Consider the following 15,167-nt stretch of genomic DNA (forward strand, 5'->3'; position numbering starts at 1 on the left):
TGCAACAGCTTACAAGACATTGATGAGATGTGCTGCTTGAGGATTTTGAGGCTGTTGATGGAGTTTTACTGAAAATCACTCTTTTCTTTGTCAAGTAGCAAAAGCTTCCCTAAGTCAGAATTTAGAGTTGATGGTGCCTGTACACTTTATTTTCAGGTATAGAGGAAAAATAGAAAATTGACAAAACTCTCATTTTTAGAAGGAAATAGGAAGCCTGGAGGTTCTGTTGTTTCTTTGACGTTGTGAAGGCTATCTTGGAGAGAGGCTAAGTCTCTGTTGTCTGTCCTCTCCATGAGTATAGTAGTAGGAATTTGGGGCAAGGAGTGGAAAGAATGAAAGGTTACTAGCCAGAACTAAGTAGGAAAGAACAGGGGTCACTGGAAAGCTATATAAAGATGGAAAAAGTGATCCTAGAGCTTGGAAGATGAGACAGCTACATGTGACGTAAAGCATGTGGGGATGTGTTGAAATGTGAAGCAGGCATTTCAAGATGATGCTTTTTAAGAAGTAGGAATAATTTCCACAGTGGCATGGAAAGGCTGAGTTTAAATGAACAAGATCAAAAAAAAAAAAAAGGCATAACTGAATCAGAAAAGCATGCAGAGCGTAACTTTTCTACAGCACTTATCTGTACTTCCTTGGCTTGGTAAGTGTTGCCTTTGAAAAAATGAACTGATTGCCAGGAAGTTACTGGGATTATCTGTATAATTACACCGTGGCCTCAGTTTGAAAAATAGCAGTTAAGTTTGGAGTAATTTCTGGAATGTTTGTTGGATGCTGATTACAATTAGCATGAGTAGATTTCTGCTATGACTTACAGAATAGGAAGTGGTAAATATGGAGAGCAATAGGTCTCTCTCCTAAATCCTTTCTGTGGTGACTAATTAGCAACTTGTGTTGTATATGTCTAGTCTGATTAGGGGGAAAAAAAACTACTGCAGTTTTTTAGTCCAGAATTTTTAAATGGGATTTACAGTGTTTCCTGCCCACCCCCACACCTTATTTGTTTGGGGTTTTTTGTTGGTTTTCTTTGCACGAAAGAATAGAAAAAGAAAATAATAGAATATATGTGCAGAAGCTGGATGGACCTTTATAAACATGATACCTATGAAAATGCCTTCATTCTGTTGGATCAGCTGATCAAACTTTGCATGGCAATTCAATATATTCATGTATTGCAAATTTGTGACTACCTGGAAAAAAGGATAGCATAATGTTTTAAGTTGTTTTTCTTAATAAGGAAGAAAAGTTCATGTGATCACTGAACTGTAGAACAATAGTTGTTGCGGGAATAAATGTATCTTAAATTCTAATTGGTGTTTCTATAAGTATTCTTTTTTGGGGGAGGAGGGTTCTTTTTTCTTTTGTTGGTGGAAAAAATTTAACGCAGTTCCAATGTCTCTGTAGGTGACCCTATTTCCTTTCAAATCTGGTCATGGTCTATGCATTAGCCTTCCTGCTGAACTCACTTTGTGTGAATTCTAGTTTGTGTGGTCAAGTGGTTTTTGTTGTTGTTGTTGTTCTGGATCAAATTCTGATGTGCTCTTTGAAACTTCTGCCAAGTCTGTTGCGAATGGTCGTGTAAGCAAGTGGGGCTGTACAAACTCACACACTGGTATTGCAGCAGCCAAGGAGCTTGGTTGTTTGTTGACTGTGCACCCAGTTCTCTTGTTACTCTCAACAATTTTTTTTCCTTCCTATTAGGAGCAAATATCAGCATGACTAGAGTCTGAGGAAGGGCTTCTTTGTTCCTACCAGGAGTTTGCGGGTGCAGAGGAACAGTGCAAGCACAGCAGGGACATTTTAAGCTACCATGGATACCCCCACCGATTTGGTGCCGTCCTCCATGATGTCCCAGCCTGAGGTGATCGAGGTGAGTAGGCCACAGTGGAGCTTTGGCAGGTGAACTGATTGAACCTCATTGAATCCTAGCTTTTTCTCTCTCTCATTTCTTAGTGTCGTGGGAATTTTTCCTGGAATATTGTGTTAAAGACACAGGTCATTTACTAAGGATGTTGTTATACTTTGACACATGACATTGCTGTGTTATACTGCTATTTGTAGAAGAAAACATACGGCAAAATATGATCTTTATTGACTCCATGGAGATGATCACTCTGCTATAGTTTGATTTTTTTTTTTTTTTTTTACTGTACCTAATAAATACAGAGTAGAGGGCTATAATATGGATAAATTGGAATAATACCAAAGGAAAATTCAGGTTTAGTGTTCTTACCAGAAAGGTTTTAAGCTAAAAGAAGCAATAAAATTGATAATACACTTAGAATTACTAACACACTAATCTTGCTTTCACGAATCCAAGTGTGTCTTTCAGACTTCATATTTATAAATACCTAAAAGATTTCTTTAGCTCTGTGTACTGAACACCAAGTACTTGTGTATTCTGATGAAGTAAAAACTACAAACTGAAAAGGAGATTTTCATAACAGAGAAGACTTCATCTCAGAAAAGTATTTTCAAAGTCCTCTTGACTTCATAGAGACCCAAGTGCCTGTTACAGTTTAAAACTTTTAAGGATGTGTATTTTTCTGAAAAGGACCCCACAACTGATTAACAGAATAGCTGGTAGGAGGTGGATGCTGAATGCTTCTGTTCCAGGCTGCCTAGCTGCTGCCAGACTCTTCTCCATTTCTGGGGAAAAGCTCTCCCTGACCATCTCTGCACATGGTCTGCAAGACACTTGCACCCCTGTCTCCATTGGTCATCTCTTCAGAGCCTTCTTTATGTATGAGAAATTTGTGTATCTAAGGATTGTTGTTTAGGACAAATGCCTTCTCAAAGGGAAAATAAGATCAGCTATGGTGTGAGAACGAGTGGAAGAAAAGCTATCACTTGTAAGAGACATGATGATCAGCACAATCACCCTTCTGTTGTGTTGAATAAATGCACATGTCCTGGGTCTGCAGGGAAGTTTTGGCCAAATAAATTCTGCCTGGACTTTTGTCACTAGGCCAAAGACTAGAAATAAATAGATGTTTCTGATCATTAGTTAGTAACTGAGACAGCTCTCTGTCCATGCTTGAATTTTAGAGACTGTGTTTCAATGAGATTTGTCTTGGGAGCCAAAAAGGAATTACAAGAGGAAGCAAAGGAAAGACTCGTATCTCAGTGTGGGAAATTATGGCAGAAAAAAATATCATTCTCTCAACCTTATGTTGTAAAAATAGGCTCAAAATTGATATCTGTAATTGAAGAGTTACATGCTTGCATGAATTCCCACAGATATCAGTAAATCATTGTGGATCTGATGGTTGATATAAGTCTTCAAATATATGTAAAAGGGTCAAATCTCCAAAGAATCAGCTGGGAACCATGTGTATATTTCTGAGGATAAGGAAGACCTTTTTAACAGACAAGGACATAGTGAGACATATATAAAGAGATAATCACTGGATGGAAGTATTGAAGTAAAGTGTTTTTCATAATAGTACTACAGGTTTGCCTTTCGTATTTGTGTTGACATACAAATGAATTTTTGGATATAGTTTAGAAAACAGCATTGATTAAAATACTTTTTTTTTTTCCCCAGAGGACATTATTTTGCCTTTTAAAACTGAGCAAATGCCACAGTGTGCTGCAGAAGACATTTAGAGACTAACGTTTTAAGGAAGGACTTTTTTTTTTTTTTAGACTTGGAAGTAACCTTGCATGCTTTTTGCATGAGCTAGATGGCATCTTAGTTACAAAAAGAAGTGTTTTGCTACTTTACTTTAAACTGTCTTTATTTTTAATCTTTTTTTTTATTCTTTTGTCTTTAAACTTTCCTTTAGTTTTGCCAGCATAGTTGGCTTTCTTCACATTTAGTCAGTTTAGACTCAGAAGTAAATATTATGTATTTTATATACCCATATATGTACATGTGCATGTGCGTATACATTGCACTAATAAATACTCCTCTGCCTATCATCAGTCATTTTACTGCACTGAGCAAACAAGAACAGATGCTTATTTACCATGGGAGAGACTTCCAGAGACCTCAGCAGGAGGTTTTGCAATCCAGAGCCCACCCTGACAGGTTTTTGCTTGAGCTAGCATCCTGCAGATGCTCGTGGTGGCACCACGATAAGGGAAGTTCCTGCTATCGTGTAGCTGCAAATGGTTCTTTTCCCAAGATTTGTCTTCTGAGTCGGGTGTCAAAAGATTCACATTTTGAAAAAGTTTTCGAAGGTCACTTCTCAATATCAGATGTGAAATTGTTATTACTGTCTTAAAATATTCTTATATAGGAACTGCTTTTGATGCTCTCCACAGCCCTGTATTGAAGCAATGCGTTTGCCACAGTCATGTCTCTTCATCCCCTCCCAATGCAGTGACCTATCCAAAGCTCTCATCTTCTTTCCCCGCCCCCCAACATCTTGTTACCAGACACAAGTGATGACTAAGAGCACAGGCATCTTGGTCATGTGTAAAGGTGAAGGATAAGTAAAGTTCCAGGGTAGTTTATCTGTCCATCGCTGAGATCTGAAATAGAAGATACGTGTGGGACAGTGTTCCCCATATGTCAAAGAAGTAAACGAAACAAAAAAATTTTCAAATATGCTTTGAGTTTTTGGCAATGGTGTTTTATTGCAGGACAATAAATGATCTCAAATAAATCACAATAAGTCACAATATGTGATTTATACAGATTTCTGATTAGATAAGCCATTTTGTTCTTAAAGAGAGAGGAATAAAACGTTAACAGAGCTTTTTGATTTTTAAGTTGAAGATATTTTGTGGTACATGTTATGACTTCATACCTCAGCTATGTATAAGCAAAATGATCTCATAGAAACCTGACTAGTCTGATAATGCAGTAATCAGAAAGTTAAATCATTCTTTAAGAAGCATTTAGCATCCCAGTGGGCTTTGCTGTTTGCAAAAAAGAAACATCACAAGTGGTGATCTAAACTGATGAAAGTACTCTGTGAAGTGATTAGCATCTTCTCTCTTTGTGCATGGCATGAGATGAATTCTGCAGTAAAAGCTTTGAAGAAGAAATGATTTGAGCTCCAGTTGCTTAATGAATCAGGGACTTCCAACAGTGCTTCAGAAATGCTTAAAACAAGAAAATAACAAAAATTCATCATTCTTTCTTTGCTTTTGCCAGCAGTGGATCCTATCAGCCAAATACTAGAAGTAAATGAGTACATTTAAATAAATACCTTGCAGCTGTTCCAAAGAGAAATCCAGAGCACTTTCCATTATAGTGGCCTTTCATGGCCAGAGCCAGAAAACACTTCTCCTGCTCTGCACCATTGAATACTTTCTATTTTCTCCTCTCTTTGTTTGAATTGGAGTGGAAGAGATTTAAACTATCATTGCCACAGAACGGTCATTCTTTTTATAGTATGCTTGGGAATAGACTGCTGTGGGATGGCACAGCTGTTGTGCTGTGTTATTTTCTCCAACAAAGTTCCAGTAAGATTTGTGTTTTGGATCTGATGCCCAAATTTCTGCAGTCAACAAATGTGTAGATTTCTTTCTCCTCTTTGAGCTGAGTAAATAAATAAGCCTCTTTACCGAAACAGATCTATGGTGGTGATGAATAAAGAAAATGGGAGAGCAAAAGGAAATGGTGAGGCTGGTAGAAACAGTTTAGAGTTCATCATCATGGCCAGGCTTCGCAAATGAAGATTTGGGAAGGCTCTATCCACATTTGTTACAGGCACACTGGTGGCTTATGAGGCCAATACGAGACAGAATTTAGAATTAGATTAAAAGTATATATATCAGAATAGAAGTATATCCACCTAGTTACAGACATCATAGGGGAAACTAAAATACTAGTATGTTTTGTGGGTTTTTTGATTCTTATACTAGGTGAGATTACTGGGGGTTCAAAACACATCTCAGTTTTGTTTAAGCTGACCAATACTGCCTTATAGGCAGCTGCTCAGTACTGTATGAACGAGTTACTTACAGAAACACCATTGTTGCTAAAGCTCAGAGAGAGAAAGATTTTTCTACATTCTGTTCATGTATTTCACAAATATTTCAGTACATAAAAGCAAAGAAACCCATATTGTCTAATGTGTGGTTTCATAAAAAAATTTTTTTGCTATGGTAAACACGGGACAGTCTTCTTGTTTTCATTTTTATATCTCAATTTCCAACCCCAAAATGAAATTTGCTATGTTTATTAACATAAGCATTTTGCTTCTAGGCTAAACTCTCCCAAGTGCTCACTTTGCTGGTTTGCTTGGTGAGGAGTGATGGAAGGTGTGCCCTGGAGATGGAAGCAACCCCAATAGCCTACAGCATTTTTTCAGCATAAAATGGCAGTCTTTCAGCTGCTATAGTCAATAATTAATTTCCAGCTTGGCTTACTGAGCACCTATCTTGGCCTGAAGGATGCATGTTGTAAAGTATTATGCATGGAAGCTCCCTTGGGATGTCTTAGGTGGTTTTTTTTTCGCCCTTTCGTTATTTTCACTCTGGTTTCTGAATGCACAGATAGGAGACTGTGTTCTGCACCTCTCTGGTGCAGAAAAATCTTACCAGGGCTGGGGTCTTTGGCAAAGGTCTGTCCTGCACTGCACTCATCCTCACAGCAGCTTTCAGGGACTCACAGCTGGTTGGATATCTCTTTATGATGTTCAGGTTGAGGGTAAGGCAGATAGGCAACTGGGGAGTGAACTGGGCAAGATAGTGGAGAAGCCCTGTCAGCATCATGACAAAGACTTTTTTTGAAGACATAAGAGGTGGAATATTTAAGTCACTAAATGAGATGAGGGAATATAGTTGTCTTCCTTGTCTCCCACAAAGCCACAGGTGGTTGAGCTTGTACCCGTGTTTGGCTAGTGTTTGTGAAGCTCACCTTGTCATGTAAGCTCCCCTAGAAGTAAACGAATCTTGAAGAGCTTTGCAGAAACCCTTTCTGTATTCTGTAGGTACACTTGGGTACAAGTAACCAATCTGGGGTCAATATGCTCTCCGTGTGGCAAAGCCAATTAGCTTATTTTTGCAATACCTCCACATTACAGTGGTGATCTCCCTTGAGAGAAGCTTGGAAGGCAGAGCTGAAGGGCAGAGAAAAAACAAATCCTTATTAATTGAAGTATATAAGGCATCATAGCAATACAGGGGGAGGATGTGATGATGTAGAACTGTGCCCTAATTCAAACAGCCTTCATTTCCACCTCAACTAGAAAATATTCATAAGATATAGGTAGTACTTGTGAGGGACAGAGCTCATCAGAAATCTTTGTAAAAGGAGCAACAACAAAATAGTGTCTGAAGTACTGGGTAAGTTGCGAACAGGTGAGTTTACTATCTTTTTGGGTTTTTTTTTTCAGTTCTTCTAGCTTTCAATATCATAAATCTCCTTTTGCTTGCAGAATTCTGCAATGAAAGAAACTTCATGTGTAGGGGTGTGTGTGCAAGTGTGCACACGCTTGCAGGTGCATGTGCGCTTCATTTCTGCAGCAGTAGAAAACAGAGAAGTTGAAACCACAGAGCTCGAAATCTGGGGCCTTCTTAGGCCAGCTCAGTGTGCTTCTGACCATTACTGCTCTTCATTAATGCTCTTGTGTTTGAACAGGGAGTTTCATGGCTTCTAATTTGTCTGTCCTCAAAAGATGTAGGGCTGATTTCAGACCTGATAGTTAGAGACTCTGTCATCTTCCAAAAGAAAGGCGTTTTCAGAGTTAGCTGGACTTCCTGAACTCACACATTCCTTTTTTAACTCGCGGAAGCTTTTTTGAACCTGCTTTTGTAGTAGTCAGCAGTGAATAAGCTCTATGGAAGGTCAACAGCTTCCCTGGTTTTATAGCCAGTCTGTGGAGGTTGTAGTTTCCAACAGGATCTGTGTCACTTGTCAATTAAACAATAAAATTGCCTCTTTTCCCAGTGTTGCTGCTGCCTGGGTCTCTTTGCTACACTGAATGCCTACATATGCTGAGCTGCCATTTCCACGTATAAACTGTAGGATACAGAGAAATTCTCAGTTCATTTTCTAGTAGTTGGTATCTTTGTCAGCTCTAAGACTCTGAAGTAATAAAGCCTGCTATAAAAGCATCCTAAAAATTACTGGAGATGCTAGCTGTTGCCACACGATCCTTAAGTAACTTCATGCTTTATCATGTTGTAACAGAGTTAAAGAGATCCCCTTACAGAGAGATTAATTTCCTCCTGTCTTTTCAGCTATGTGAAGGGCAAAATGAGCCTAGTGAAATGAAGTAACCTGCTGGGACCAAACCACCATATCTTATCATACAGGTTTTTCTTAAAGTCCGTTGAGTGAATTACTTTGGAAGATGCAATTTTGAAGAGGAGGAGCTCTTGGATGTTGGTGGTAGAGTTTTATGCTTTCATTGTGCAGATGAAAATGTATCTGTACATAAGGTTTTTTAACTTCTACTTTTATCTTTAAAGGAAACACTGCTTTTCTCTTTATTTTAAAGCTTTTGCTTCTTTTGTGTTCTGCAGTTTGAAAAATAGTTTATGCTTTTCATTAGGTAGTAGAAAAATTTTTTTGCAAATTGGATTTTTTTTCCTCATCTGTTACAACTTTACTTTCATAAAGGCCATGTTTAGCAGTTGTGGGTTGAGAAAGTATTTACATATTGGTTCAATTATTCCTATACTTACTTGCTTATCCTTATTTTAAAGATATTAATTTATACCCTTCTTTGGGGATTTTGAAGCTGGCAGTTTCCTGAAGTTTTTCAGCTCTAGCCCTTCTGGTATGTTGGTAAGCTTAAGAGTATTTACCGAAGCTGAAAGCAGTGCTACTGATTTTCCATTTGCTGCTGCACTAAATGTAAAGATGTAAGACAGTTATCTCTAGTCTTAGTTTGCCATTCCCACATTAGCCAAATAAATTGTTTCTCATCTCCTCTGTGTTCTGGGTAAGAAAATAGTAGCATGTCGAGGTTAATTCAGTAAAGGAAAAAAAAAGAGAGGAGCAGGCTGTGTTTGGAGAGCTTAGGGTTAAGATATTTTTAAGAGTTTTCCTGAATATGGATTCATTTTTGTGGCTTACAAGTTTGAAAACCTCTGTAAAAGTCAGACCTTAGTATTCAAAGAATGTTCAGGTCTGTTTCTCTCTGCAAGAAATAACTGCACCTAGGCATACAGAGGGTGGGGAGATAGGGGCCCTTCTTTTCTTTTTTTTTTTTTCCCCTTCCCTGTTGGGACTGAGGAACTCTCCAAACTCTCAGATTGCAGAGAGGTTTTAAACTGATCATTTGCCCCTTAGGCACCCTGTGCTAACTAATGCTTCATTTAGGCAGTATCAATCAGTAGTGGTTGTAAACTTTTTGGCGCTTGTTTTCCACCCTAAGTATCTCTCCATACACAGCCCTCACCCAATGGGCTGTCACTCACAACTGAGCTGGCAGGATCCAGAGATCTCCTCCCACCTTCCTGCTCCAGGCAGCCAGTGCCTTCTCCAGTCTGGTCTCTTCCCCAGGAGGGGCAGGGAGTAACGGGCTAGTCACCCAAGGTCATCCCACTGTCAAGCTGCCCCGTGCTGTGGATTCAAATCCTCACTCTGTTCTTTAGGCTGTGATGGAGAGGTGGAGCAGCAGTAAGATGAATCAAACACAAAACGTGGGAAAGTTGCTTACAATGGCTGTTCTTCCCAGTCTCCCCACTGCTACCCCAGTGGTGTTATCCCATATAACCGGAGGTAAGGAGAAAACCAGACAAGTATAGCAAATAATGGCTGAAAAGGCTAAGGTGAGGTTCTAGCCATTGGATGGCTACTTGCTGACTGTAGAACAAGAGTGAGTTTTGCTTATTAAGTCCTGGTGCCAATTTTCCTGGTCTGTATGTACTGTGTTGAGGTTATAACTACCTCTCATGATACTGAGAGATTTAACTCCATGTACTCTTGGAATTTTCTTGTTCTGTGTTTTGGGACAACTGGGTCCTGAGTCAGCTGCATATGGTGAGAGGGGATTTTGATTTTAGCCTGCTTTTACTCCATCTCACTTTATATGTCTTGTTGGTTTATAACTCAGACGTTTTCTTTTTCTACACGTTGTGTTCTAGAGGCTTTAGTTAACATGGGCAATTTGCAGCTTAGTTTGTTTTAAACTTCTGTTGAGATACACTGAATGGATGAGGTAAATCTCGGGGCACCACACATCTGGCTTACCCAGGCAATGAAACACACTAAGTGAAACTTCAGGAAATTAAAATATAAACTTTCCTGCCCCTTTTCCTGCAGGGGCAGGAGAGGGGATGGAGCTGCCTGCTTGCATATGTCTTTTTGGTATGTTAACACTTTCAGTACTGAGAGATACATTGCATTTGCCTCTTGTTGGAGCCTTTCCAGTCAGCATCATGGCTAAATGTGATGCCTTGGGATTTTTATGTTTGTGACCTGGGAGGTCAAAACCTTCCGTTATGATATATGCTGGCATCCGAGAAAGCTGATCATCTGGAAGTCCCCTTTTTGAACTTTTGCCAGAAAGCTGTCTCTTCTTGTGCTCTTCTTTCCCTTGGGAGTGAAAAGATTACTTTTAAAGGAGATCTCAGGTTTCGGATTAGAATGCCCTAAAAACAAAGCTTCTCCAAAATCCCTTATGTGAACAGTGTTTTGTTTTTCTATCTTCAAAATGAGAGAAGCAGCAAGTAAGCCTCGTGCTAACTTCCCCGAGATTACTCAAGTGCTGTCATGTCTTTAAATTTAACAAGTCTGACTCTGTAGCATTTTACATGCTCTTATGAGTGTTGCATACATGCAGCCCTGGCTTGGCATTTTATGAATAAGTCAAATTTTTTTTATCTTGTTTCAGATTTCATATGCAAATGTTAGGGGGGATATTACAAAATCAAGGAATAATTCACACTCTAAACCTGTGTGCAAAATAAAGACACAAAAGAAAAAAGAAGAAAAAAAAAGTAAAAACATGATATCTACCACATTTTAAATTTCTGAACTAAAAATATGTGTTCTTCCAGGTGTAGCAGGCCTCTTTCCAAAGGAGCAACAGTGGAGCAGGAATCATTATATATGGGCAGCAGGCATCTGAAAGAAAAAATTAGATCAACAAATATATAGGGAAAGAGAATTTATTCAGGACTGCAAAAATCCACTAGATCCTGCATCCAGATATTCCTACAGAAAGCAAAAACCCCATGTATTCACATAATTATTGCAGATGTTGGCAAGCTTTTATAAGGGCCACTAATTCATTCATATGACTTCCTCTCTCCCTCAAGGGTTCTTATATTTGACCTGTTATTACTACAAGGTCTTTAACCAAAGAATTAAAGCCAGATGTCTCGTAGCTAGGTCTCCTTTTGTTAAATATCCCTTGTAAATAATTTTTTTTCTATGCAACAGAAAGATCCTACTTGAGAACTTTTAAAAATTCTTAAATAATTAAGGCCAAAAGGCTTCAAACCTAAGATATAATGTATCCTAAAGGAACAGTAAAAGTTTTATACTCACTGTGCTGAGAAATAGTGTTTACTCTAGCTTTTTTTTTATCCTGGACCTTCAAATGTTTCTGATCGATGTTGAGGTTGGAAGTAAAATCTTTCTAAAAAGACCTTTTTCTTTATCATAAATTTAAATGTCATGCAGTGCATTTGGGACTCATGAGTCCAGTTACTAATTCTGTTTCCCAGTTCTGTACATTTTTGATTTCAATGTGAGAGTTAGTTTAGCTGTAGCACTTCCTGCAAAATGACTGGAACTGTCCAAAACATATGATTTAGTTCGTATGTTTTAGTGGGAAGAAATTATCATCTTTTAGTATTGTTCATCTGTTCTTTGATTGGGCTTGTTACCTGGTTTTTTTGCTAAAACTGGTCCTTCTTTTGTAAAAATTCAAGTTTAGTCAATTGAGTCTCAGATCCATAAAAGCGGCACAGGCAGGTCTTCTGAGTCTTTTTTTTTAAATTCTTATTTTTACATCCTCATTGTATACATGTGCTAAACAAGGAACCAGGTTGTTATTCAGAGGAGTTTCTTTTCCTAAGCTTTGCCTTTTGGGAATCACACCTCAAGTAATTGATTGTAACTGAGAAAGGAAATTCATTAAACATTTTCTTGTGAGCCAACGGTTTTATGCAAAACTTCCACATTCTGGTGAGGTATGGGGCTTGTTTGTTGCACCCATAGCTGTTCTTGGCAGAGTACTCTGCAAGAAAAATTAATCCTGTGTTCCCTGACATAGCCATAACAATATTTAATGCCGGAAATAAGGTTAGATGCTTTTAACACTAGTTAAGCCAAATATTACTTTTCTTATGTCTTGGCTCACTCCTACTTCAAATTGGAATAAGTCAGTTCTGATATGTTATATTTAAAAGCATTCTGTATTTCAAACCCTGCTTAGAAACAGGGCTGATGCTCATACAAATGCAGTGTCAAGGTTTCTTTATTGTTCATACAAGCCTTTCATGTTCTATGGACAAACACAGCCCTTGATAATTCACAGTCTCGGAGCATACTGGCAATCTTAATATTTAGGGTGTTCTTTCTACTTCTTGAGACAGGACAAGAAGGAATGCCCCGATGGAAAACTGAAAGAGTTAAAACCTGCTCGTAAATGTGATCCACTTTTTCTCCTCTTTGAGAAGCTCTTCTTTTAACATCACTACTCTCAAACAACAGTTTTATGCACTGATAACATAAACAAGGTGTCCTGTAGCAGAGTTAACTTTTCTTACTTACAAATTGCATGCTTTTTCCTTTAAGTGAATATTTGAGCTGGTCTGCTTGGCCAGAAGCTCGTTTTCTATGCAATTTACGGCTCCATCAGAAGTCCTGCTGGCTCCCAGAGCAGATGGAAGCACTTCTGGTTGCTTCTAATCTGGTTGCTGTTACTAGACTCCTCAGAGCAATTGTTTGCGAGTTGTGGAATGCCATTTGGTCTGAAAAAATAAATTTGTTCTGAAGCGTGTTCCCTTCCTGTCCCCCTCCCTGTTCTTCATGCATGTCTCATCCATGGAGGCAGTCATATGTTTTCAGTTCTGATGTCATTCTCTTTTTGTTTTTTTTTTCTCTTTTTTCCCCTCTTCTTTTAGTCCACAGCCATGAGCGAACCACAGTGCTACTACAATGAAACCATTGCCTTCTTTTATAACCGAAGTGGAAAATATCTAGCCACTGAATGGAACACTGTCAGCAAGCTTGTAATGGGACTGGGGATTACCGTCTGCATCTTCATAATGCTGGCCAACCTCTTGGTAATGGTGGCTATTTATGTCAACCGCCGATTCCACTTTCCTATTTATTACTTAATGGCAAACTTAGCCGCCGCGGACTTTTTTGCAGGGCTGGCCTACTTTTACTTAATGTTCAACACAGGACCCAACACTAGAAGATTGACTGTAAGCACCTGGCTTCTCCGTCAGGGTCTCATTGATACTAGTCTGACAGCCTCTGTAGCCAATTTGTTGGCCATTGCTATTGAGCGGCATATTACAGTTTTCCGAATGCAGCTGCACACTCGGATGAGCAACCGGCGAGTGGTCGTCGTAATTGTTGTTATCTGGACTATGGCCATCGTCATGGGTGCCATACCCAGTGTCGGATGGAACTGTATTTGTGATATCACTCACTGCTCCAACATGGCACCGCTCTATAGTGACTCCTACCTGGTCTTCTGGGCTATTTTCAACCTGGTCACTTTTGTGGTCATGGTGGTCCTATATGCTCATATCTTTGGGTATGTTCGCCAAAGGACTATGAGAATGTCCAGACACAGTTCTGGACCCCGCAGAAATCGGGACACCATGATGAGCCTCCTGAAGACTGTGGTCATTGTGCTTGGTAAGTGCTTACTTTCCCACTCTGTTCTCTCCTCTCTGTTTCTTATCAGGTAATTTCAGTAATGCATGTCTGGCTTCTGGGAGGGTCAGCAGCATTTAGAAGACTCTAGAAGAGGCACAGACAATAAGAATGCCCAGAGTTCATTACTGCGTTGGCACTAGCAAGCATATTTGTGGAATTTGATAGAAGAAACTTAGTCACTCAGCCCTGTAGTATGAAACTGGTGAAAATCCAGAACCCCAAGATGTAATGTGGTGGGGCTTGCAGCAATGCATGTTTAAAACCTATTGTAGCAGCCTATCACATGCAAAGTTTGCCCTTTCGCCTTTGAAGATGCCAAATAGCTGAAAACTTAAAATAGTACAAGAAATCTCAATCTTCCACTGAAGTACCTCTTGTCTTCTTTTTTGCTACCCAAAAGGTGGTGTGTGTATTCATGCAAAACTCTGATATCTGGAGAACAATGAGGAACTGCAGGCTATTCATGAAAAGATTGTGTGTTAAGCAGGACTGCATATACCATTCACTTAGGTCTATAATGTTTGGCACATCTCAGTATCTGTAACGTGGAGCACTGATGTTCTCCAGCACACTGCTGAGGAGGTACCTAAGCATTAGGTCTTGGAAAAAAGGGAAATGTGAGGAAAATACTGTAACACACTTTGGACCCAGGAGGTTCCTGTCATTTTGTGAATGACTTTATTTGGGTTTTGTCTTGGGCTCTGTTTGCTTATGCAGGAGCACAGCCCAACTACTGAGTATCATTGCCTGGTGATGTTCTTTGCAGTTTGTTCTTTGTTGCTGCAGATGACAGTGAGCTGAAGGTGGCAGGGATGGTGCAGGTTGTCTCCTTGTCCCAGCATATGTTCCCACCTGTTAGGTCTTCCAGCACAGTACATGGGTCTCCTGAGATTCCAGTACCCGGTTGCATCAAAAGGTTGCCCTAGTAGTCCATAAATGCAACAGTATTCGGTCCAGAAAGCCCCAAAATTTAGCCCCGTTTCTCACTGTGACATCATGATTCCCATAGCTTTACACCATGACTTGTGCTTTCTACCACAAACATGACAGAATAGTTGCAGAGGTTTGGTGTGAGTCACTGTGTCAACGCACATGTTAGTGTAAGAATTTACGTGTTGCCCTTTGATCTAGTGATTAGCTTTGTAACCAGAATGTGAATTGTGCATTTAACTAACCTATTCAGCCATTGATAAGATGTATTCCTACATGTCTTTCTCTTCAGGGAAAGAATATCTATGAGTTTTGCAAGGGAGGCTGTAGTGATGGGTAAAATCTCGACTTCCTGGTGGTTTGGAAGTCTCTCCCTCCCCACCTCCATGATCCTCCTGGCAGAAGGCAAGATGAGGTTAAGAACATAAGGAAAATTCAGGTTTTGCGGTCTTTTTTTGGGGAAATAGATCCTTGTTTT

The 15,167-nt window shown here is 39.4% G+C and overlaps 1 protein-coding gene across 2 annotated transcripts in view; it reads left to right on the forward strand.

The window, feature by feature from the left end:
- Positions 1–15,167, forward strand: part of LPAR1 (lysophosphatidic acid receptor 1) — a 70,348-nt gene that overhangs the window by 22,325 nt on the left and 32,856 nt on the right. For both annotated transcript variants that reach the window (XM_051789251.1, XM_051789252.1), the window contains exons 2-3: positions 1,705–1,873; positions 12,991–13,738. In XM_051789251.1, the coding sequence (XP_051645211.1) occupies positions 1,814–1,873; positions 12,991–13,738 (808 nt within the window). In that variant the 5' untranslated portion in view covers positions 1,705–1,813. The remainder of the gene's footprint in view (positions 1–1,704; positions 1,874–12,990; positions 13,739–15,167) is intronic.

The sequence above is a fragment of the Manacus candei genome, unplaced genomic scaffold (assembly GCF_025592945.1).
Source record: "Manacus candei isolate 608988 ecotype Guabito, Panama unplaced genomic scaffold, ASM2559294v1 h1tg000027l, whole genome shotgun sequence".
Classification (NCBI taxonomy): domain Eukaryota; kingdom Metazoa; phylum Chordata; class Aves; order Passeriformes; family Pipridae; genus Manacus; species Manacus candei.